The 26960-nt window shown below is 39.5% G+C and overlaps 1 protein-coding gene across 12 annotated transcripts in view; it reads right to left on the bottom strand.

Annotated features, from left to right (window-relative positions):
• Positions 1-26960, bottom strand: part of PEX5L (peroxisomal biogenesis factor 5-like) — a 233774-nt gene that overhangs the window by 21078 nt on the left and 185736 nt on the right. For all 12 annotated transcript variants that reach the window (XM_011956703.1, XM_011956707.1, XM_011956704.1 and 9 more), the window contains one exon: positions 2532-2648. In XM_011956703.1, coding sequence (XP_011812093.1) covers positions 2532-2648 — 117 coding nt within the window. The remainder of the gene's footprint in view (positions 1-2531; positions 2649-26960) is intronic.

Raw genomic sequence — 26960 nt, 5'->3', positions numbered from 1 at the left:
AAATCAGGAAACAACAGGTGCTGGAGAGGATGTGGAGAAATAGGAACACTTTTACACTGTTGGTGGGACTGTAAACTAGTTCAACCGTTGTGGAAAACAGTGTGGTGATTCCTCAAAGATCTAGAACTAGAAATACCATTTGACCCAGTCATCCCATTGCTGGGTATATACCCAAAGGATTATAAATCATGCTGGTATAAAGACACATGCACACATGTTTATTGCAGCACTATTCACAATAGCAAAGACTTGGAATCAACCCAAATGTCCCTCATTGACAGACTGGATTAAGAAAATGTGGCACATAGACACCATGGAATACTATGCAGCTGTAAAAATGGATGAGTTTGTGTCCTTTGTAGGGACATGGATGGAGCTGGAAACCATGATTCTCAGCAAACTATCGCAAGAACAGAAGACCAAACACCGCATATTCTCACTCATAGGTGGGAACTGAACAATGAGATCACTTGGACACAGGAAGGCAAACGTCACACACTGGGGCCTATTGTGGGGAGGAGGTAGTGGGGAGGGATAGCATTAGGAGATATACATAATGTAAATGATGAGTTAAAGGGTGCAGCACACCAACATGGCACATGTATACATGTGTAACAAACCTGTATGTTGTGCACACGTACCGTAGAACTTAAAGTATAATTAAAAAAAAAATTAAAAAGAAAATTAAATGACATGAAAAAATAAAAAAGAAGAGTGGATCAAGTGGAGGCCTTCAGTCTCCATAGGTGCTTAGAAGGACAAAAATCCCCCATGAAAAGCCACATGGTGTGACTGGCTTATGTGGGGTTAGTGTGGGTATGGGGTTCTGGGAGTAAGGGGCTATGGAGCTCAGGCAGACCTCAGGGACACGAATTACAGCCCAGAGTCTGATGATCTGAATCAATGGCCCATTTTCTCCCTTAGCTTTGATTTCCTTGTGGAAAAGACAATTACTTTTAATGAGATGGTTCTAATTTTATGAGATTGCCTGGCCTATTGAGGGACAGACTATTTGGAGGAAAGAGACATTTTAATGACTATGTAGATTGCAGATCTACTAAAATCAGAGATTATTCATCATCATGTCCCCAGTACTTAGTGTAAGAGTAGATGCTCAATAAATATTTGTTGTATTAGCAAAATATCACAAAGTGTTATCCAGAACTGAATATTATTGAGACTTCCTCCACTACAAAATAATAATCCATACTTATCTATATATAGTTTTCTTTTATTCTTTTAATTAATTTATTTATTTTTAATTTTTGTGGGTACCTAGTAGATATATGTATTTATGGGGTACATGAGATATTTTGATACAAGCATACAGGCATACACATACGTGATGTGTGTAACAGTGACATTAGGGTCAATGGGATATCATCACCTCAAGCATGTATCCTTTTTTGTGTTATAAACAATCCAATTATACTCTTTTAGTTATTTTAAAATGTACAGTAAATTATTGTTGAGTGTAGTCACCCAATTGTGTTATAGAATACTAGACTCTATTCATTCTATATAAATATATTTTTGTATCCATTAACCATCCCCAGTTCCCTACACCCCTTCCCCTTCCCATTACCCTTCCCAGCCTCTGGTAACCATCATTCTACTCTCCATCTCCATGAGTTCAATTGTTTTAAATTTAGCTCCCACAAACAAGTGAGAACATATGAAGTCTGTCTTTTTGCACCTGGCTTATTTTACTTAACGTAATGACCTCCAATTCCATCCATGTTGTTCAGGCTCACATTGATTTTATTCATTTGTCTGTTGATGGACACTTTAGGTTGCTGCTGTATCTTGGCTATTGTGATATATACTTTTTCTAGGTAAGAAAATTCCACATCTTTCTTTCAAATAATTTATATTTATTCCTCAGTGTTCTCCCCAACCCCACCAAGTGTTTTTTAAACACATAAATCCTAGAGCAAGTGGGACATCATCAATGATTTGGCTGGTTGTTCACTGTACTTGTGCATTTGCTGGCTCCTATCAGGGGAGTAACTCTAAGGAATCCTCTTGGGACTTGACCTGGTTGTGTGAGAGCATCTTTTCCACAGAGTTTCTTTGCTAGCTATATAATGACCACCTGTGAAATATAGCCCCAAGTCTCCACTTCACTGCCATGCCACTGGTATCACTTCTGTTGTTTTGGTAAATCAACAGGACTCACATGACTGACTGACAGAGTATTGTGAGATTAGACCAATTCTTGTTCCAACCCACCTTCAATGTCAGCTAGTTTAGTAACTAGCTAGCAGTCAGGATCCAAGCTCTAGTTGGCTGCCAAATTGTCTGTCTGAACACTGATAAAAATAAGAGCATTTCATTCCAACTTGGCTGCCTTCACACGCTGGATAATTATATTGTCTCATTTCATCAGAATTTCTTCTAGGTCAGATTGACATTAAATTGTCTTTTTAATTACTGTGTTTTTTGACAAAATAGCTATTGACTAATCTATAAAATATGATCCAAAAAGGTTAAGAAAACTAGTCAGCATGTATAGGAACAGAATTTGTTACCTTCTCACTAGCCGAGATGGTTACTTGGTTCTGAGCTTCTTGGTTCTCAGATATCCAGTTCCTCCGAGCCATTTCTTCCCATTCTGCTTGCATCTTATCCCAAAACTCTGTATCTGACTGGGAAACAGGAAAAATGAATGGAGATGGATTTAAGAACATGCCACATCATCTGTGTTTTTGTTTTTTTTTCTTCCCCTAATAGATAAAAGAGGCTTCTGAGGAGGAATAAAATGGCGACATCCAATTGATAGGTGTGGCTGAAGAACTTCTGGAGGGTACTCACGGGTCAGAGTGTTGAAGTGGATTAGCTGTGGTTTTCTCCAGCAGGAAAATAACTACCATCAGAAAGACGAGGATCACATATGCCAAATTCAGCTAAAAACCCACTACTTATATACAGTTTCATGTGTGGGCACTAGGCCACATTTTAGGAAGGGCAGTTTCTCCCAGAATTGCTCCTAGCATATGAGGAATTAGAGCAACTGCTTTGGGACTGGCTGAGCAGTGACTTGGGAAGACAGCCAGGTACGGTCGAGAGATTGAAACATTAGTTGATCCTACTCTGTGTTAAGCACTGTGCCAGCAGAAAACTGAGTCTGGGGGGTTACAGTCCCAAAGCTAGGACTCACAGGATCCAAACCCCATCTGCTTTCCAATCCCACACTTGTCAGCTTATGGCAAATTTGGTCTACTGGTGCTGAAGAATGAGGGACCCTGGTGTGAACCTGACTGAATCCTCTTCAAGGACTTTTATGTGGCAGGATGATTTTTTGAAAAATGCTGCTTTGTGTTTTTGTTTCCTTGTAGCTTTCCCACACATCTTCTGTAAGGGGAATCAGGCTGTTTGCTCTTCTTTACTTCAAGGGAGGTGTGTGTTCCTAGACTGAAGAAGATTTTTGCTGAGACAGCTGTCCCTGATTGACTTCTATTTTGTTAAGCCTGAAGACAGTACTTTAGGTGGCCCAAGGGGCAGGAGGAAGGAGCAAGTATCTTAAATAATTTTAAAGAGATGGAATTTTCTGGGGGTAGGGAAAGAGATGGAGGGTGGCAGGTTCTGATTAGTAGGAGACTGGTGCTCAGTTTTTAGCTGTTTCCCAGGGAAATGAGCCTGATATCAGAGAGGATGACTGAGGATGTGACAAAGGGGGCTCATTTGAACCTCTGTTCTCACATGGCCAGGAAATAGAAAGTGAATTTCAAGGAACCACTTTGGGCTTGGATGGCTGTTAGTGGTCACCGTGACAGCCAGGGGCAGGGAGGCGCGTGGGGGAGACTCCGCCCTTGTTTTCTAACACTACATGAGCCTTACATATTTCATGCCCTAGAATAAATTCCCTGCCAGCCTGGTAAGAGAGACACTTGGAAACCACTTTATTTTCTTTAAACAAACAAAACAACGAGTATTCCTTGAACACCTGAATCTGGGACTGAAATTCATACCCTTTACAAATTGCAAATCTCAGTGTCTATGATTCGAAGTCCTGTGACTTGTTGATACATCATCACACAGACTTGAGGTAACCTTCACCTTTTTTTTTTTTTTTTTTTGAGACGGAGTCTCACTCTGTCACCCAGGCTGGAGTGCAGTGGCACAGTCTTGGCTCACTGTAAGTTCCGCCTCCCGGGTTCATGTCATTCTCCTGCCTCAGCCTCCCGAGTAGCTGGGACTACAGGTGCCCACCACCACACCTGGCTAATTGTTTTTTTTTTTTTTTTTGTATTTTTAGTAGAGACAGGGTTTCACCATGTTAGCCAGGATGGTCTGGATCTCCTGTCCTCGTGATCTGCCCACCTCGGCCTCCCAAAGTACTGGGATTACAGGCGTGAGCCACCGCTCCCGGCCTAACCTTCACCATTTAATACCTCTGGTCTGCCTGGGTGGTGGCTGCCCTGAAGCAAGAACTCTTCTGCAGAGTTGCTTTGAGTGGTAATTATAATCTTATTTCTTTTACATACAAATGTTCATGGAATAAGAATCAGCTCAATGTGATAATCCCAGGCTACTAAATAAATAGTAGTTCTTGCTCCTGCTTTATCATGTCCAGAATTCTCATTCGTCCCACAGAAACAGGTTCCGCCCCTTTGGCAAAGGCCTCCTCTCAACAAGGCAGCAGGTATCTTAATAATCTATGTCCGTGATGCTAGAAGCACATGGAATGGCTACTAGGAATCCAGGTTCAGCTCAGAAGTAAAATTCAAAATTTCTTTTTTAATTGCTTTTTCTAGTAGAATACTAGTAGAATACCACATTGTGCAAGGAGAATGATCTCAAATGTACAATAACAATGGCTAGATAAAAGACTAGGAAGAAATATGCCAGCATGTTAATAGAGATGTGTCTTTGAATGAAGAAATAATGAAGGATGTTTTTCCTGCCTCTTCATACATTTCCTACTTTCTGAATTTTCCATGATGAGCATGCTTTGCTTTTATAATTAAACAATAAGTTTAAACACAACAAAACAAAAAATATCTCTCCTTTTTTAAATACAATGAAATCTGAATTATTAGATACTAAAAAGTTTGGAAGAAATTTGGGGGAATTCATTTTTTAAATAGCTTTTCAAAGATGCAAGTTTAACCTGTCTGCAGTAGAAGGGAAGACAAATCTATCAAGTGAATTTTGTAATGTTTGCTGACTTTCCCAGGCTTGCACTGGGTGACAAGAGAGGCCAATGACTGCACATACTTTCCAAGGCAAATATGTTCATCTAGTGGGAGTCCTTGGAATTTAAAGCATATTACAAGTCTTTTGCATGAAAGAATGAGAAGAATTTAATCATGTGTACATCTGAGTTACCAAAGGGTGCATTACCTTTCTTGCAGCTTGAAATTAGAACAGTAGATACATAGATAAGGCTGCTGTGGAAAACTGACAGAACCTCAGCTGAGGTAGAGATGCTGGGCTCTCACTTAATGAGATACACCAGAACTCACTGTTACCACTTAAAATGAGTTACTGCTGACTAATTAAAGTGCACAGCACAGTTTTCATTTAATTACAGAAGACTACTTTTAGTATAATCAATTTTCATCCAGTTGCAGAATCCAGACTTCTTTCACGTAGCTACAATTAACGCTGCTTCCTCCCACTACTTTAAATGAATTTTAGAGAAACCTGAAACATATTTGAATTTTAAAGATCTTAAGACATAACTGAAGGGATTTTATTTATTGATGATTTTCTTAGCTCTTCTGGGATTTTGGCAGATTGTTGTTTATACTCTGTGTAACAAGCTATCTGCTTACATCAGAAATGAGCTATTATTTGCCATCCACATCCATGTCTAAGAATAGTTCTCTGATGATAAAATCTAGTACATACTCATAAGAACATTGGGATATGCAGCATGGAGGTTAAGAATAGCAGCTTTCCCCTTGGACAGACCTGGGGTCAAATTCTCGTTCCATCGTTGCCCTTTTGTGAATCTCTTAATATTTCCAAGTCTCATTTTCCTTATCTTTAAAATGAAGATATAATAGCAATTTTGGTTAGTTGTTACGACAACTAAATGAGAAAATGCATCTGTGGCATAAAGTACATGGTAGGTGCTCAAAAAAGTAGGTATTCTTGCTAGTGTTTTTATAGTATTGAGAAAAATATAGAGAATAAAACAAAAATCACCTACAACCGCAAAGCTCAAATATAAAAGCTGTGAACAGTTTGGTGTTTGCCTCTACTGTAAAAACATATTCCTCTTCTAGACACCTTCCTTCTCTTCATTTAAATCTTTCCCTTCCATCTAATTATTAAAAAATAGGATCAAGGATAAGAAAATTATGGTAAAGCCTCTATAATGGACTGTTAGGCAGCAATTAAAATGACGTTTATGAATAGTTTATTACAATATTGAATAGTCCTTGGGTTATAATGTTTCTTGCTAAGTAGTATAATCACAATAATAGAAAAACAACCACAATAATGATCTGGGGGAGAAAAGACTGTAGAGAAAGGGATTGTATAACTCTTTTATAGGATGAGGTCATTAGTAATTTATCCCATCACTTTTTTGTGTACTTTTTGCCATTTTCCAAATTTTCTATTGTTAGCATAAGTTATTTCGGTGGAAAAGTAAGATTTGGTTAAAAAAAATGCTTACTTCTTTTCAATTTCAGTTCTCCATGATGTTTTCTTCAACATTCCCACACTAGAGCAATCTTTTGCCTCTGAATTCCTTCATCATTGATATTCTGTGTTAGTGGTTTGAAAGAAGAAAGATGTGTGCTAGAATTTGAGCGAGTCACTTTAACTCATCTGTAAGTTATTTTTCCTCATTTGTAAAGTGAGAAGATTGAGTTCATTAGATAGCAACTCAGGCTTCTTTGTCTACATGGATTGACTCAGATCAGAATAAGGCAGAAGGAAGATCTTAGCACAGAATCACATTTTTTTTTTAAAGGGGCCGTCTAGTCTATTTACTAATCTCCAAAAATCATACTTTAAAATGTTTTCCCAGAAGTACATTGGACATTATTTTCCTTCACTTTTTTGATTGTAAAACTGGAAAACAAATTTTTTTTTTATAAGAACCAGGGCAATATTAATTAAATATTAATTATATTAACATATAAAGAATAAGAAAAGAAGCAATTTATTTTAGAACAGGAAAGTTTAAGGGATGGTAGCATATTATCAATTCCAATTCACCAGTTTAATTTAGTCATCGAGTTAACATAGAGCTACTTTTGATTTTGTGGTCAAATGTACTTGTCAGTTAGAAAGATCCTGGGGTTGTGCTGTGAAAGAACTAATCAATGTGACATTAAGTGCCAATTCTTCCTGGGAGGAGTCTGGATTTCTTTTTGCCTCTTTAGACTTCCATTGATTAACTGTCACTGGATCAAAACTTGAGAAAACCAAACCAAACCAAACCAACCAGCTCTGCCTATACAGAAGAAAACAAAGCAGGCCGGGTTTGGTGGCTCATGCCTGTAATCCCAAGATTTTGGGAGACCAAGGTGGGCTGATCACCTGAGGTCGGGAGTTTGAGACCAGCCTGACCAACATAGAGAAACCCCATCTCTACTAAAAATACAGAATTAGCCAGGTGTGGTGGTGCATGCCTGGAATCCCAGCTACTCAGGTGGCTGAGGCAGGAGAATCACTTGAACCCGGGAGGTGGAGGTTGCAATGAGCCGAGATCATGCCACTGCACTCCAGCCTGGGCAATCAGAGTGAAACTCTGTTTAAAAAAACAAAAAGAAAGAAAGAAAGTAGTATTTCTTTTACATCAAGGAATGAAAACCACTATGCAAATTTGGATTAAAAATTTTCCACAACAAACAATTTTGCTGAAGTGAAATTATGTGTGTATCAGCATGGGGCTTCACTGCCCTGGGGTCCAGTAGCCCAGGCTGGCCAACGGTAACTGAGTGTTTCTACTCACCATATCTCCTGTTGAGTAAGAGCTCAATACTAGTCGAAGATTTTATGTGGCTGCCCAAAGAACATATTCAACCCGGAGCTGCATCACAGATGTGCAGTGTTCTCAGGGAGGACGGGATAGAATTTCAATTGGTCAGAATTAGTTTGAACTCTTAGTGCTGTGCTGGGTGTCCCATGTAGTGAGTCCCATTGACAAACTGGAGTCTCTTCAGGCATGAGTGACCTTGGGCAGGAGTAACCCTGCTGATGAAGAATGAGTAAAGGAGCAACTCACCTGGCTAACACAATCATCGGGGGATGGTGAGAGCTGAGCAAACCAGCCCAGCTTTGTTTTGCAGACATCAGAACTAGTACGAATGAAAGACAGTTCCAGGGGGACAAATTTTTATCAAATGCAATACAAAACTGCCTGAAAATGGAATGGGCTCCTCAACCTTAGAAGTCTTCAGGGATGGAATGACCAGTGTGAGGAGTGCTGTAAAGATGATTCACAAATCAGATGGAGGTTTGACCCAAAGAATTCTTTGGTCTCTAACAACTTTGAGTGTCTCTGGTTGCAATGTTTTTAATGAATTGATTTACTAAGCCAAACAGGAAGGCTCAAATAATCAGATCTCTATGAGATAAAAATAGATCTGTCATGCATTCCCCTTTCTCAATCTAAACAGTATAGGTCTCAATATTCATGGGGGTATGCTGAAAAAAAAGAGTTAAATTTTAAAAAGAAATAAACAGCATAGGGAGGAAAACAGATGGGCATTGGCCTCAGGTAGAATAGACTGGAATTCTGGCTAGGCTCCTTGTCACGTGACCGTATGCAACTTAGTTCACCTCTTTAACTCAGTTTCCTCATCTGTAAATTGTAAAAAATCTCTTAAGAGTAAGGGTTAAGTGAAACAATGTATGTGAAGTGCTTAGAACTTGTAACATCTAAGAGCAAAGGAATCAGCAGTTAATGCTATTTTATTGCTTGGAAATGAAAAATAATATTTCCCAGGATACAGAGGGAATGCAATCTCATAAACTATGTGAATTGTGTGGTTCAGAAGTATTGCAAAACAAAAATATTGGTAGTAGCACTCAGATTTTTCTGATTGCCTCTGGGATAGACAAGCCTCTTCCTTGTTTCAACAGAGTCAGCCATCACTGCAGATGCTGGCAGGCACCTGGACAAACAGCCCGAGGCTCTCACCAAGCAATGTGCCAGCAGGGTAGCTGCAGAAATGTGGGGAGGAAAGACTGGAAATGATGGGAAGGGGAGGAATGCGCACAGGAGGCTGGAAATAAACAATATAAGGTCCAAGCAGTTTGGTAGAAGGAAATCAGTAGTCATTTCTAACAGAGGAAATCTAAGATAGTTTTCTGTTATATCCTTTCTCTTCCTCCTTACCCAGGAAGGCGGCAAACAGAAATGGAATATTAAAGAACAAAGAGCAAAGTATGTTGTCTAAATAGGAAGGGGTCACTTTTCAAAGGCTTTTAGCATATTCATTAGCAAACTAATGTCTTTGCAGAACTGGAATTTCACATGAGTATATCTGTGTTCTTGGCTCCTGTGGTATTTGTCTTCACAAAAAAAGAACAGCTGTTAATATGCAATGGAATATGCTGAAGCTTTCTGTGCTTCAGGCATAAGGTTTTGTGGGGCCAGTTTCTCAGTGGCTGTTTTTTAATGCAGGCAAGTAGCGGCTGGTGACTAGAGCTGCTTTACCATGGGCATGAGGAGATGGGGACATGTGGAGATGGGCAGAGGGTCTTGGGGTTTGAATCTTGTCCATGTTCCATATGATAACAGGTTATGTGATGAAAAAAGCCAGCAGTGAACTAAAGGAGGGGGAGTCAGTTCCTGAATGGGTTTCTTTTTCTTGAGACATGTTTACAAGTCGTGAAAACTCACCAGGCAGCTCTCTACTTATTTTAAAAAATAAAATATTAGACATGTTTACTAAGCCCAAACTACATGTTTGTCACTGTGCATTGTACTATGAGAATATTTAGGAAATGAAACAAGCCAGAACAAAAATATCTAGATGTGGATGCTGCCCTCAAGAATCTCAGTGCCTCATGATAAAATAAGAACAGTGGTAACTGTAATTCAGGACAGGGTGAACAATAAAATGCAAAAAGAAACGAAGTTCCTTGCTTAGTCTCACACTATCATTGGTAAATGATAGATCCAGAAATCAAAATACTTCATTCTTTTCTTTGACAGTAGATTGCTTCTGCCCCAAATGGCTACAGCAAGCAGTTTTTCTGGTCTCCCATCTCTTCAGAACCTTGTCTCACTTCATTAAGAGGTAGTCTGTTGCCCTGTCTTTGAATGCCTGCCTTGACAAATAGAACACAATGAGAATACCTGGGCGTGACATTTGAGGCTAGGCCCTAAAAGGTGATACAGTTTCTGCCTACCTCTTCTGAGGACACTCACCCTTGGAATCTAGCTACCACCTTGCAAGGAAGCCCAAGTCTCAAAGAAAGGCCACATGGAGGTGTTCCAGCCATCAGTCTCAGGGATGTCTCGAGTAACTGCAAGCATAATCCATCCATGAGTTTGCTTGTGAGTGAGTGTGCCTTCACTCACTCTGATTCACAATGATTCCCGCCTTCTACCCTCATCTTCAGCCTTCAAGCCACTCTGACACCTTGTGGAACAAAGATGAACCATCCTTTCTGAGCTCTACCCAAATTACAGAGTTTTGGGTAAAACAAATATTGTTGTTTGAAGCCACAGGTGTTGGAGTAATGTATTACACAGCCATAGTAACTGGAACATCTTTTACTACTTTAGGCCAGAGGACAGGAGTGGGGGAGGAAGATGAGGTTTAGAGAAGGGACTTTACTCTGGGGGCTTCTTCAAAGGGTTGGTAGGCCAATGAAATGTGGTAGTATCTACCAAAAGACTGTTCTAGGAACAGAGTTCTGTGGCCAAATGAGCTTCAGCTACTTTAGGTTAGGCTAAAGGCTGCAAATTGGTAGCCTATAGGCCAGATGTGACAGAACTTCAGTGACCAAACTTTAGTCAATCTCCCCCCAGCCCTTTTCTCAACTAGGCTTCAACCCCAGGTTTCCATGTCTGTCCTTGCGGAGTCTAGTTTTAGCAAGAATCCTGCTAAGTCAGTCTAGATAGAATTCCTCTCTTGATGTCTGATTGCCTCTACATCTGACCAAATTTTTCATTCCCACTGTCCACCAGGCGATGTCTGATCACCTGGCCTGCCTTCAGCAAAAATCCTGAAAAGGTGGGTTCAACCAGAATCCCCCCCAACCCCTGATGTCTCTTCTTAGTAATTTCCCATTCACTGATGCCCACCCTTCTTTGGCTGGATCCCTGCTTGTCTATGCTGTATTCCGAACCGAGCCCAGTTCTCTGCTGAGGTCTTCCTCCCCCCGCCACCCACTGCAATAGTTCCTGAATAAAATCTGCTTTTACTGCTTTAACTACTGTATTGCTCTAGTTTTCCTTAGCAGATCTAGCCAAGATACGTTTTCTCCCATCTCATCCTGGATGAGAAATTTCACATGAAAACCCAGATTTCAGACATTTTGTGAAGATATGTTAATACAAGGCCTACATTTCTAGAAGCAGCAACTTTCAGATGCTGCATATAGTCTCTGCCACGGTCACCACTAGGTCCATATCTTCACCTGCCTGGCCCTGTAGCTAACTGAGTTTGCAATTTCTGGACCTAAGGAAACAGGTTCCTTACTGTGTGACTTCCCAGGATCTTCATATGCTAATGTATATTTTAAATCTCTGAAAGGGGGATGCAAGCAGCAGTCTCCTAAATGTATTTTACCTTGAACTATGTGTATGTGTGTGTGTGTGTGGGAGTGTGCATGAGTGTGTGTGTGTGTGCGTGTTTAGGGTTCTCTAGGAAATGTTGAGATAAAGCCTCCGTGTATGAGCATCTACAGTTCCACAAAAATAGAGACCTTTGGTGGGCTAATTTTTGTGTATCCTGTGATCAGCTTTCAGGGATAGGAGTCTATGACATAGTTTGTTTTTGTGTGATTGCTTCCAGTGAAACTCATCTCCAATTAGCCAGCAGGTTTTCTCATCCTCACATCTGCTGTGTGAATCAGAATTCTTCAAGATTTTGTTGCTGTTATTATTCTAGAAAGGGAAATGAAACCCAGAATGTGGAGAACATTATTAAAATATTTTTGGTATGTTTTTGAGAAGAAAACTCATTTGACATATTCATCTTCTCAATACTAACCAGTCATTTAAAATGACCTTTGAAACTGCATATAATTACGTACACAGAATAACAAAGACTAGAAGAAACATGAAAAAATGAAAACAGTTAATTTATTAGTCCAGTGGGATTTCTGGGGAGTTCCTGATCTCTCCAAACTTTTTCCAATTTCCTTTACTATTTTTGCTTTTTTTTTTTTTGGTCTGTTTCAATTGATGCTGCCATACTATATTTGTTTTTAAAATCACTTAAATAAGAGAAATTCTCTGATAAAGAAATTCTTTTCTGATGATCAAAAAAATTTTGGTTCAGGGCCTACAAAATTAATAGCACCAAACATTGCCTTATATTGGAAACAGTGATGAAGAGCAGGAATTTTGGAGTTAGATCAGGTTAGAATCTCAGTACTTAACGGTTGTGTGACCTTGGACAAGTTACTGAATGTCTCTATGTCCCAGTTTCTCCACCTTAAAATGGGAGTAACACTTTCCTGATAGGGCTGTTGTGAGCACTGAGTGAGATGAAGGAATGTAAAGTACTTGGCTTAGAACACAGAAAGTGCCTACCCAGGGGCAGCATTTATAGCTACAACTAAGCAACCTTATGTCTAGGAATGAAAGGGCTCTTTTCTCCCCCATTTTCCTTTGATGCAGGCAAAAGTCAACAGAGGGATTAGTTTAGAAGCAGTTTCCTTTGTAATATTTTCCTCGGTGATAAAGAATTTAAACTTGCTATATCTTTTTTTTTTTTTTTAAGACTGAATTTTGCTCTTGTTGCCCAGGCTGGAGTGCAGTGGCGCGATCTTGGCTCACTGCAACCTCCGCCTCCCAGGTTCAGGCAAGTCTCCTGTCCCAGCCTCCTGAGTAGCTGGAATTACAGATGCCTGTTTTTTTTTCAGTAGAGATGGGGTTTCACCATGTTGGCCAGGCTGATCTCAAACTCCTGACCTCAGGTGATCCACCCGCCTCGGCCTCCCAAAGTGCTGGGATTACAGGCATGAGCCACCGCCCAGACTTAAACTTGCTATATCTAATGCCCGTATAGATACTACCTCTTACTTTGTGGAAATAGTTTTTCCTCTTATTCTTTCGGAATATTTGGAGGAAAAAAAACAAAAACAAACTGTTTCAGTCATTTTGGCAGGGAAAGTCCAATTTAAAAAACCACTTATATTGTATTGATCATATTGCCCTGATAGTCTGATCTCCTCCTTTCTTTCTTTCTTTTTTTTTTTTTTGACTACCTGATTGTCAACATGGTTGACCAAATGTAAAGACAAAGTCTAGATCTGGCTTGTTATCTTACAAGGCTATTGGTAGGTAAATGGTTGAAGCTGCTTTCTTTGATGCTGAAATCAAACTGGCTGACTCAACAGCAAGGCAAGGATTCTGAAAAGCTGCAGGGAGCTCCCAGCCATGGATCTGGTGCTGGTGGTATCATGTAGGAAGGTGAACGTGCCGGTGTTACCTTGAGCTAATATACAGCTATTTGTGGCTACTGTGGAGCTAAGTAGTTTCTGTTATACCCACCAACGCCTCAAAAAAATTCCAGATGGCCAAACTCATCCCATATTTTCCTGGTGTATTGATTTATTGGCCTATGAGGATTAATTTGGACGCGACTAGAGAAATATTTTCTCTGCCAAGGATACTAGGCATTGGATCTAGCTTCTTGGCAGCAGCTGTCTCATTCCTGGTATCAAAACACAGAAGAGAGGCTCCCCAAAAATGCCAGGCCAGAGACTCTACTGGCCAGGGAAAAAACCCCACTCTCTAAGCACTCTTTCCACAGATCCTGATAGACAAACAGCAGGAGACTCTAAACGGACTGAAATTCCTCCATTGTCAGTCACTTGACTGTGTTAGCAAGATTTGCTAGACTTTAACAAATGATATATATCTGCATTCATCTCAGGCGCTATTATGTAAGTAAGATCACATTTGGAAAGCCAGGTCTAACATTTTAAAAAAGAAATACGGCTGGACGCGGTGGCTCATGCCTGTAATTCCATCACTTTGGGAGACCAAGGCGGGTGGATAAGATTAGGAGTTCAAGACCAGCCCGGCCAAGATGATGAAACCTGTCTCTACGAAAAACACAAAAATCAGCTGGGCATAGTGGCAGGTGCCTGTAGTCCCAGCCATTTGGGAGGCTGAGGCAGAGAGTTGCTTGAACCCAGGAGGCGGAGGTTTCAGTGAGCTAAGATTGAGCCACTGCACTCACAGCCTGAGTGACAGGGCAAGACTCTGTCTAAAAAAAAAAAAAAAAATGTACAAGACCACAGTGCTTTTCCAATGCCTTTATAAGATGGAACCTCTTTGAAGTAATTCATAAAATTTGAAAGGTAGCATCTTCTCAAAGTAATTGTATACACTTTCATATTTGATTAATTTATTCGGCAAACATTATACACAAGCCTACTATGTGGGAGGCAATATTTTAGTCACCAGAGTGTAGCAGTGAGCAAGAGAGATGCTCGCCCTGCTGCTGGAGTGTGCAATTTGCTGGGACATAGACAGATGCAACACAGTATTATAAGAGCCGGGGTAAGGGGGAGGAAAGGTGCTCTGGGAGAGAGGAGAACCCAATCTAGACTTAGGAGTTGAGGAGTTTTCTTGGAAGCAGATAACATCCATCTGAGACTCTAAGGTTGAACAAATGTCAGCCAGGTAATGGCACGAGGAAAGAACATTTCCAGTAGGAGGAACAGCATGAGTAAAAGCTAGGAGAAGGATTACAGGACCCATTCTGGGAACTGATTATGACGATGGCAGTGCGGACCTCAAGGCAGAAGGTGTCAGAGGTGAGGATGTAGAATATTCAAGATCAGAAAAGATCTTATACAGTTAGGTGAATGAGCTTGGACTTTGTTCTAAGGACAAGTGTGAAGCCATTATTCAGATCGGTGTTTTAGGGAGATTACTCTGGTTGAAATGAGGAGAATGGAATACATAGGGCATTTCATTCTCCACACCAAAGGCAGCAAGATGTTTATAAGGCTATTACAGTTGTCTATATAAGAGATGATAGTGACTAGGATAGGGTGCTGGCAGTGGAGAAGGAGAGAAATAGGTGGATTTGAGAGATCTGTAATAGAATAAATAGGACTTGGTGGTGGGGTGTGTGTGTGTGTGTGTGTGTGGGAGAGAGAGAGAGAGAGAGAGAGAGAGAGAGAGAGAGGTTTCTCACTTGGGGGATCCTATTCCCCAACTACCTACCCACCAATCTTCATATTTACTTACCCACCCACCTGCCTACACACTAACCTTCTTACTAACTTACCCATCTGCCTACCTACCTACCTACCCACAAACTTTCCTACTTACTTACCCACCCACTCACCTACCTACCCGCCAACCTACCTACTTACCCACCCGCCGACCTACCCATAAACCTTCCTACTTAGCTACCCACCCACCTACCTACCTACCCACCTACCCATCAACTTTCCTACTTACTTACCCACCCAGTCACCTACCTACTTACCCACCAACGTACCTACTTACCCACCTACCTACCTACCCACCAAGCTACCTAGTTACTTACCCACTCACCCACCCACCCACCTCCCTACCTACCTACTTACCCACCAATCTACCTACTTACTTACCTACCAACCTACTTACTTACTTACCTACCCACCCACCCACTTACCTACCTACTAACCTATTTAGCTTTGTAACTAATCTTCAAAGGTTAAACTAAATAATGCCTTATTTGAATTGTAACTTAGGCTAAGGATGGGAGTGGAGTGGGGAAAGGAACAGTTATGTTTTCTTTTCTTGCTTATTGTCTGATAGAGTCTGGGCCTTAGGACATCCAGTCCAACTCCTCCTTATGGGGATGGATTGTGGGCAGTGGGATTGTGGACCAAATTAGGAAGGTATTGCAGTAATCTGGATTTAGACCGCATGATTACAGTGGGAATGGAGAGGAAAGGGTGAATCTAAGAGGTTTTCTGAGTGAAGAAATAAGAGGATTTAGTGACAAAACTGATTACCTCTTACAAAGAGCAATAATATTGGATATGTATAGTTTTAAAAGAGCTTTCAAGTGTCTCAACATATTTGACCTTTACAAGTTACTTGTCCAAGGTCAATAGCTAGTTAATAACATAACCAGGGCCAGAACCCACATCTCTTCTTACTCTTGCGCACTTTTCATTAATGCAACCTTGCTTCCCCTCAACCCTCTCTGCCTTTCTAACCTGTTCTTTGCTTTAAGGATCAATCAATATTGTAGCTTGGTAAATATTATCTTGGTTGGAAAGAAGAGCAGAACAGAGCCCTTCTGTTTATCTCTTGTTGCTTAATTTTCTGAGACAAACCAAGTTCATTCTGTTTAGAAATACAAGGTCAGTGATTCTACTCTCTGCCTCTTTTCCATCAGGAATGAAAGGAATTACAGTGGAATGTTAAAATGGGACTCTTCCAGTGTTAGCTGTGGTTCCAAAAGAACAAAAAAATAAAAACAGAATGAAGCAATAGGTGTCTGACTGCCTAGTCTACCTATGCTGGACTTGCAAAAGGAAAGGTAAAGTCTCTCTCTCTCTTTGTCTTGCTCTGTCTGTCTCTCTCTCTTTCTCTCTCTCACACACACAGACACACACAGTTTTTCATTTACAACATTTATAAATTTTTTACTTATTATTTTTAAGTGCAGTGGTGCAATCATGGCTCACTGCAACCTCAAATTCCCTGGCTCAAGCGATCCTTCTACTTCTGTCTTCCAAGTAGCTAGGGCCACAGGCACAAGCCAACATGCATGGCTAATTTTTATTTTTATTTTTATTTTTTGTGGAGACAGGTCTCCATATGTTGCCCAAATTGGTCTAGAACTCCTGGGCTCAAATGATCCTCTCTCCTTGGCTTCCCAAAGTGTTAGGATTACAGGTGTGAGTCGCTGCACTTGGCCCAAATACAGGTTTTCAACATTTCCCCTGTAACTCTGATAAAATGGCTAAAGTTGAAGCAGCCAAGGGACAGCATTTCTAGGAAAAGAATGGCAAAGGATGTATGTTTCTCATGGATCAGATCTAGGCCACCAAGGAGTGAGGCTGCTTGGCGATATCTTGAATTCCATACAGGTACCTTCCTGGAAGGGTGAGGATTGGTGACAGTCTCACTGAAACTGCATTTGGATATTCCCTGCAGGAATCTCTGAGGGACCTGCAGAAGCAGAACACGAGAGAATGTGCTTGTGGTAAACATCCGTCAAGCCCAGAGAGCACCTAAGCTGGCTCATGACTGTACCGGCCACACAAGGCTGGGCTCCTTTGCTGCCTCTCACTTCTTTGGGCCTCACTGTGGAGGCCTTGAAGACTGCAGCTAGTGAGCAGAGGGGGAAGGAGCAGGGCCGGGAGAGAGAAGGTCCACCGGGCAGAGGACTAGGCCTAAAGGTGCTCCTAGCTTGGAGAGTGGGAAACTCTAAATTGTGAACATGTAAGAGTCATATAATTATGATATCTTAGTGCTTGAAACGGTATCTTAGTGATTGTAACGATATTGTCCTTGAGACCAAAAGTGTCTGGAAACTTTTTATTATCTTAGAATGACTGGAAAAGCTATGGGACTGTTATGAGTTGAACTATGTTCCTCAAAATGATATTTTTAAGTTCAAACACCCAGAATCTATAAATATGACCTTGTTTGGAAATTGGGTCTTTGCAGATGTAACCAAGTTCAGACAAGGTTCTTAGGGTGGGCTCTTACTCCAGTATGGCTGATTCCCTCATAAGAAGGAAATGTAAGCAAAGAGAGGAGATGCTATATCAAGACACATGAAGAAGGAAGATGGCCCTGTGAAAATGGAGGCAGAGACTGGAGTGGTGCAGCTACAAACCAAAGAGCCCCACGTTCCTGGAGCTACAGAAGCTGGAGGAGGCAGCTATGTTCTTAGACGATGAAGCTGAAAAAGCCAGTTCCTGACCTCAAGGGGCTCACAATCACTTGGAAGTCATGGCTGGGGTGTTAAAAAATATTCTGCACCAAGTCAGAAAATGTACATTCTTGTCCTGGCATTACCACTCCCCTAAAGATGTGATCTCAGTCAAATCAAATAACCTTTCCTCACATCCAAATGTTTGGAAAATATTTCTGTAAGTTATGAAGAGTTATACCAGGGTTAGGTGATGATATTGTTATTGTTGTTGCTTTTTTTTTTTCAATAAAAACACTTTTCTTATATCATTTGAATATTCGCAGAGATGTGAGACAATATATCAGTTGATAATGGTTGCTGCTAACTAGCACAGCACAAAACAATCCTAAGTTCTGAGAGGACAAAACAGCAATAGTGGCTTTGTCTTTTTTATCTGAGAGGCAGAGCTTGTGATTTAGTTTTTAAAAGTATATTTAGAATCTGAAGAACATTGCTGACTCAAGAGAAATGTGAAGGTCAATAGTTGCATCTAAAGTTATGCTGTCATGACATTTGAATAATTAAAAGATTGTTTTCAGGGATAATTGTAGTCCCACATTTTAACTAAACATTTAAGGAAAATAAACGATAAACATGCTCTGTTTTCATATGGGGAACTCCAAAGAGCCCATTAACTGTCCAGATGGCCCGGAATGGGATTAAAGCAGATTTAAACTAGGGATCACCAAAATCTTCAAAATTAGATTTAAGTGGGTGTTAGGAGAGTATTTTAGAGACTTCCTAAAATTCACTCAAAATATGAGAAAACAATGATTTTTATTTCATTTAGGTATCTGTATTGGTATTTTTTGATCAAATACTTCAGAAAATTTTTAGAAAATAATGTAGGCAAACCAAATTCATTATAGGCAAACTAGAAAAATACATGAACAAAAAGAAAAAATAACCTTCCTAATTTTACTATCTAGATGTAATCACTGAGAGCACTTCAGTATATCTTATTTTAGGTTTTCCCCTTACATTTACATGTAAAAACCGTTGCTCGTCAACTCTGAATCCAAGGGCCAGTTATTTCCTTCTGTGAGCTCTAGTTTCTCATCTATAAAAAGGAGTTAAAATCCTACTTCACAGGATAGTCAGGAGGAGCACATTTTATAACACTTATAAAATATTTAGCAGAGTGACTAGAACATAATAAATGCTCAACAAACATTAACTTTATACTTATTTTGTGAAAATACAACCCTATGATGCACATAATTTTATAATCCTTTATTATGGATATATTTACATATCAATAAAGAGGCCATTGATTTGTACTGAGCTCCTACACTAGACCCAACAGACCAAATCAAAATGGAGTCACTCATGCTAAAGTTACAGGCCACCAAAACTAAGTTATTTACTTGACCTTTTGAGAAATCAAGAGAGAGAGAAGAGACAGATCCCCAAACAGGCCTCTTTTGGGTCCCTGTTTCTGCTTTCTTTAGCCTCTTTTTTGCTTATAAAGTCAACTTCCTCTGCACAGCTCATCAGATAACTTTTTCTAAGTTTTTAGAATTAGGTAGATGCTATGCTTATTCATGAATCACAAATAAAAACCAATTAGATCATTTAACCAAATTTGTTGTGGTTTTGTCTTTTGATAATAGTCATGGGATTATTCGGGTGGTATATTTTAGACTAAAGTCTCAAGTCTACCTTGGTTTGGAATCTTAGCCTTGAGAGGTTTTGAAAAGTCTAATCTGAGACGCCTTATCAAAAATGCCAGCAAAGCAGACTTAAAAAGAGCCTACTTGGTCAATCACTATTCATATCGCACTTATGTAAATAATCAGGCCAAGTTTGATGAGATTATTTTGCAAAAAAATTAGTCTTACTTTGATTAACTTTGGCAGAAATGGGAGGGACTATAGAGAGAAAAATTATGTTTTAGAAGAAAAGTTATAATACATTGTTATTAGATTGTATTCCTGTTCATTTCTTTTGAGTTTTTGTTATCTACCTGTAGACTGGACTGGATCCTAAATTCTAGTTTCTTTCAATATCTGGCTATAACTTTTTAACTAAGAAAAAGAATTGCTCTGTTCCTGAAACTCTATAAGCTGAAAGTGAACAATTCAATAGAAATTTCAAGGAACAAGTCTCATTCCTTATATGTAGGCCACACAGTTTACCAAATTGCCTGATGCCTTAACCGAGACCTTCAAGCCGCAAATCAGAATGAGAAGTTGTTGACTTCCTACTGTGAACAGCTTTTCCAAGACATTGGAGCAAGACTCCTCATCATGATGAGACTCTTAACTCTCTTAATTTTTCTTCACTTATATCCACCTCTTTCACTTGGCAGGATAATGCTGTAACTTCACAATCAGTAGCTTCTGTGAATAACTTGATGAAGTAATGGATCCATTATGTCATCATGCCAAACCTAGATCTTTACGTAGCCTAAGAGATCCTTTAGTCCACCCAGTGGCTAACTTTAGCAACATCCCTTATATAACTGTTTGCTCAATTTGTACAAGCGGTCCCTTTTATAGAGTTAGACTTTTAGACTAACTTGTTCTCACTATATGTTCTGATTTAACCCAGTCATGGGATGCTAAATAGTGGAATTGCTACCCACTAGCTGAACAGGGAGCACATGGATAAATACATTGGGTATTGCCAAAACTCAGTTGTACAAATTAATAAACAGGATGTTTGGTTAAAACAGGTAGACCCCTCATCTGGTTCATTGTTGGATCTATTAGATTTTAGTTGACTTAGTTAATGAGAACCCTGGCTAAGGAATGCAGTCCAAACTCTCAGTATTATCCTCCTGATGGCCATAGAGTAGTCTTCCTGGTGTGTTGCATTCTCCCAAGTTTTAAATGTTTGCATGTAGCCAGCCATCAAATATCTACCTTGGCCTTCCAGTGTTTGTTAAAAAATCAAATTTTTAGATATATACTGTTAATAAAGACGTTACCTTTTCTTTCAAGAATAATCTTAAAATGTTTTTGAAATTCTTCAAAATTTCTGGCCTTTTAGTGGCATTCCTTCTTATTACCTACATTTTTTTTCCACTTGTGTTTTGTTTGTTTATTTCAATAACGACTTGAGAAAAGGAAATTAAAAACAGATAAAAATCAGAGAAATCATGAGATTCAGATTTCAGAAAATTAAAGTTTCCTTAAGTTGCATTTAACTTGGTTGTACTGGGCTGCCTCTACATACTGATACATCCTCAAAACACATAAATTCAATTTCAAGAATATTAAAGAGTAATGGTGACCTTTACTATAGCTTCTCTTAAACAAATATCAACAGTCATTTTTTTAAAGCCAAAAATTCATTTGCTTCTGATAAGTTGTGTGAGTTTGACTAGGAATTAAAAGGTTTAGATTGTAACCCTATGTCTTTTATTAAATCTGGAAAATTTTACATTGTTATGTACAGAACATCACTATCCTTGTTGCTGCAAGGCTTGGGTTTGCATCTTGACTGTGGTCTAACTAATAACTGTTAGTATTATTTTGAAGATTAAGTAAGATAGAAAATGTATGTGCAAAACAGTACAAGCTTGACAAACAGTAGATGCTTGCTACTTGTAGAGGATGGTAGGATAAGAGCAAATAAAGATATTCCTCAAATTAAGGAATTTTAAAAAGAAATAATTTAGCCATCAATTGATTGTTTTTACTTAAGAAGGAAACGCTTTATATATATATTTAAAAATATTATCTTTTCTCCTCAGTGTTCTGACATAGCTTGCTCTCTTATGAGAGGCTTTTAAGGAGAAAAAAGTTTCCAACACAGGCTGTTAAATGTATTCGTTGTTATGGAGACCACAATCTCTAAACTAATCAGCAAATTCAGACTCTGATAAAGAAAGGCTTTCTCATTTGAGAAAGAAAAAATCTACTTTTTTTTTTTGGTAGAAGGAAGAGGCTAAACATTTTGCAGGTGATGTATGAGATGCAATGTTATTGATTTTCCTTTCCATTTGGCCTTGAGGTAAGGAAATATAAGGATTTCACTCTAAATAAAGAGATACAAGAAAAATTCCAGTTCCAAGAAGATGATTCAAATTTGTTTACAAAATTAGGTGTGGTTAAAAAGCAACTGACATAAATTAAAGGTTTTCAACTAAAGACTTAATTGTTCCTAGGCTTTTATACTGTTTTTCTTTAAATATACTGTAATTCAGCATCCTATTTTTCAAATGGTGACAAAAATACCCACTGTATTCTTTAGCTAAAAATTACATTAAAGATGAGTTGGGACCCACTTCTCAGTCAGGCTTTTACAGATATAACTGCTGGATTCCAAAATAATAAACATTGTCACTTGGTCAAATTTTTCCAAAGGAAATAAGACAGAAACGTCCAATTGAGTGCTAGACTATTAAATCTTAACCACCTGTAGCTATTGTGCTAAAGTCTTATAATGAGAAAAAGAAATAGGATTCTTTGGGTCCATTCACAGAAGGTTGAGTTGTATTTTTCAATACCATAGAAACTCAAATAACTTCTGTATTTTTTCTTCACTTGCACTGAGTAGTTTGTGATTATATATTTGTGCACCTTTCTAGGGAATGGAGATACAGCAGTAAATAAGACAAGGCTTCCTGCTCTTAAGAGTTTCCAGTCCAGGGGAAGGATATGATAATAAAAATACACAAATAAATGAATAATATAATCTCACATAGTTATTAGCACTGCAAAGAAATAATTATTATAATAATTATGGAAGTTCATTTTGCTTGTTTTTAAGAAAAGTTCATCAAAAACACCTCTCAAAGAAGGTAACATCTGAGCTGACACCTACATAACTTGGGTAACAACATTCTAGGCAGAAGATGCAGAGATGAGAATGAGGCTGGAGGGATGAAAGGGTAGAGAGGCCAATGTGGCTGGAATGTCCTATGGAGTGAGGAAGAGGGACAAGAGGAAATGATAGCAGGGGCCACATCAGGTCCCATGGACCATAAGTACGAATTTTGCATCTTGTTTTATTTGTAATGGAAAACTATCACCAATTTTTTTTTTTTTTTGAGATGGAGTTACTCTCTTGTCTCCCATGTTGGAGTGCAGTGGCATGATCCTGGTGCACTGCAATCTCCGTCTCCCTGGTTCAAGTGATTCTCCTGCCTTAGCCTCCTGAGTAGCTGGGATCACAGGCATGCACCACCACGCCTAGCTAATTTTTGTGTTTTTAGTAGACATGGGGTTTCATCATACTGGCCAAGCTGGTCTCGAACTCCTGACCTCAGGTGATCTATCCACCTCGGCCTCCCAAAGTGCTGGGATTACAGATGTGAGTCACTGTGCCCGGCCTATTGTCAGGTTTTAAGCAGGGAAGTAATAGGATCTGATGCACACTTCAAGAAGAGACCTGGAGTGCTGAGGTGAGAGGGGACTCTAAGGGAGCAAGACTGAAAGCTGGGAGACAAAGTAGGAGGCCATAGCAGTGGTTCAGGCCAGAGATCCTGATGGTATGGATTAAGGTTTGAGCAGAGGGGATGATCGAGGTGGTTTGATTCCATTAGTTTGGAGGTGTTTCCAACAGGACCTCCTGCTGGATTAGCTGGGAGCCTGTACGAAAAGGCAGGGCATCATTCAGGATTGCAGTTTGAGAAGATCATGGTGCTATTTTTGAACTGGGGTAGGAACTGGTGTGAGATGGAAAATCAAGAGCTCGGTGTTAGATATGTTAAGTACACAATGAATATCAGACACCCAAGTAGCAGTATTGGTAGGCAACTAGATATTCATTCAATTTGGGATCTCTGAGGAGAGGTCAACGTTGAAAAATCAGATTAAGAGCCATCAGGATATTTAAACCTATGGGACTGAAAAAGATGGCTAAGAAGAAAAAGTAGATGGAAAAGAGATACAAGTAGGGGAGACAGAAAAGGAGACTAGGGACGTATGGCCAGTGAGGTGGGAGAAAAACCAGTATCTACCACAACCCATTGCTTGGCACACAGCCCACATTCCATACCAATCTGCTGACGAAAGCTTGAATGATTTGTTTTCTGCCTCCTCTGCTTCTTCAGCTAATCTCCCACCACCCCCTGCCCCATCCTGCTTTCTAACCACACACTCATCTGCACCTCTGTACGTCTGCATGTATTCTTCCCTCTGCTTCAAATGCTTTCTCTTTCCATTCCGCTTCCACTCCCTGTCCAAATGTGTGTGTGATACCTGTTTTTCCTTCAAGTATCGGCTCCTGTGGGAAACCTTTTGTCTCTGCCAGGCCAGGTGAATCCCTTTGATATGCACTCAGAGGACCAGGGGCTTGCTTACTTGTGTTATAGTACTTAATATACTGTATTAGGATTCTTATCTTTATGTTCCACCAGATTTTGAGCAAGTTGAAGGCAGTGATGGTGTCTCTTATTTCAACGTCTCTGATAGACAATAGTCACTTAACAAGTATAATGCTATACAAACAAATGAATGCCTGATTAAATTTTGGGAGATTTTGATTCATTCAACTTCTTAAAGTACTTGAAGTTGTTTTCCCTCACATCTGTATTACACTCAGATTCTATGAATAGGTTACTGCCTCATTTATCAACCCAGAACAAGGTGCCACAAGGTGATCAGAGCTTCCTATTTTGTGCATATTTTACTGAAACAGGAGGTGCCTTCTGTATGTGTCACCTACATATTTCATACAGGAAAAACCTCCTTCGACAGGGCTTTAGAAATGTATCAATTTCACCACCACAAATTAGATGTCATTGGTACAGATGAGATAAATAGCATACAGCATAGTTCAAGTTATGTCATAAATGTTCCTTGGCAGTCAGCATACTTCAGTGGATTTGTGTAAAATGCTCCTGTTCCTTTGGAAATACTCCAAAAGTCCTGCAAAAATCATGAAGTGGTCCAACAAACTGGAATAATTTTACTGGATCACAATGCTGCTCAAATGATCTCATTTTAACAACGGGGCAGTATTATACATGCACCAACTTTTCAAAACTTCTGCCTTCTAGCCTGCTGCTGCTAAGGTACAGGTGTAACACAGCTGTGATGTGGAACCAAGTCTTCCCATGCAATCAGATTGAGTCAGGGCTCTGTCATCAAAGCTCTGTAACTAGGACGGGTAGCTGCTTCTAGTTTCATTTGCAAATGAATGGACACAGCAGGACATCAGAAGGGTTCACATCCAATGGTCATAAATATATAAAGAACAAATTTAGCACTCTCCAGAGTTAGTGGTAAGAGCTAAAACTGGAAACAATTTAATAAAAATTTTAAAAGAGGTCTTATGTTTATGTCATTCATCCTTCCTGAATCTTGGTACAATTATAAAGAACATCAAACCATATTTTAATAAACATTTTATAAGTATTTTTATAAATAGAACAGTATTTAGAGTCATTTTATTGAACCTTGAGCATCTACCCAGAATATACTTTGTAACATCTCTCTTGTAATTAGTTTTGTTGAGACCTGTTAACTTCAATAAATATACTAAAGAAGGCAGGAAGACCACTGAAGAGTGATAGAGAAAAATCTGAGAAGAGTAAGGAAAGCACCATCAACAACAACAAAATTAAAGGATAAAAACACATTGTCCTCAAGAACTTCACAGGACATAGATTTAGGAATTATTTCTGGCAGAAATTGGAAAACATACTCTGGGCAACATAGCAATGAGAAATCCTGCATTTCCACCCTTACTCGGAAAGGGCCTTGTTAGGTAAAGACTTGGCAATGAGAGAATTTAGTTAGGAAAAAACAACTGAAGCTGGTGATGTAGGTTCATGCAAGGAACTCAACCACAAATCCAATCATACGAGATGTGCTCTTTTCCCATCATGGCTTAAATTGCTGTAGCAGAAATTTAGATTAGACATAAAGAAAATATATTCTGATTGAAATGACTGCAAGACATCGAAATGGGTTACCTAGGAAAGTTTTGGAATATTCTTTCTTAGTGATTGCTAAAAAAAGAACTGATACTCAGGGCTGGCCCTAGGCAAAAATGAAGAATCATACACTCACAGATCATCATGGCAGGACAACCTTAGAAATCATTGAGTCCAGAGATTCCCAAACTTGTTTGCACATCGTATCACCTAAAGATCTTTTCAGAATTCCAAAGCCCAGGTACAACCAGGACCCAACTAAATCACAATCTCTGGGGATGGGACACAGGCATCAAGATCTGTGGAAGCTCAGCAGGTAGTTCCGATGGCAGCCGAATTTGGGTATCATGATGTAATCTAATGGTCTCATGTTATAGATGAAGAAACTGAGGCCTGCAGAGGGAAAGGGACTTTTCTAAGACTGCTGGGGCAGCAAGTAGTGGAGAACTAGAACCTATCTCCTGAGCCCGATCTAATACACAAGGCATATTTTAAGAAAACAAGCAAACAACATACTTTATAAAATTAATATATTGTCATTATAGGTAATTTTTTTAAAATATGGAAATTGTCAATGAAAAATAATTATTCAATCTCACCATCCAGAGATAAGTTATTAATCACTGTTGATACTTTTGCATTTCCTTCTACTCTTTTCCCAAGGTTCTTATGTACTTTTAAATTTTTGTAGAAGGTCAGCCCTTATGGGAAAGGCTTTCTGGGAAGCTATAGGTACAGATAGTACTTGAGGATACTGGGCCACATATCTATTTACCTTTGCTTCCTCTTCCTCCCATGGACACACAGCATGAGGTCCCATCTTTCCTGACACCTGCCTGTAGCCTGATAATTAAATGGGTTCAGGATGGATTATGCAAGTTCTTCCCGAGTAATGAGGCAGAGACCAGGTGCAAAAGGCCTCCTTTGCAGAGGTGGTGTCAACTAAAGTTGTACACCCATATTTAGGTCTCTGGGACCAGAGGAAGCTAGACTGAGAAGCTGCATCTGCTTCTGCTCATGTGACCACTTCACTTCCATTATGCTCTGGATCCTTGCGTAAATAAATCCAGAACCCTAACTTTACAGTGGTCTGT

Source organism: Colobus angolensis, unplaced genomic scaffold (genome assembly GCF_000951035.1).
Source record: "Colobus angolensis palliatus isolate OR3802 unplaced genomic scaffold, Cang.pa_1.0 Scaffold422, whole genome shotgun sequence".
NCBI lineage: Eukaryota > Metazoa > Chordata > Mammalia > Primates > Cercopithecidae > Colobus > Colobus angolensis.
Note: the sequence above shows the minus strand (reverse complement) of the source record. Positions and strands in the feature narration are given on the sequence as shown.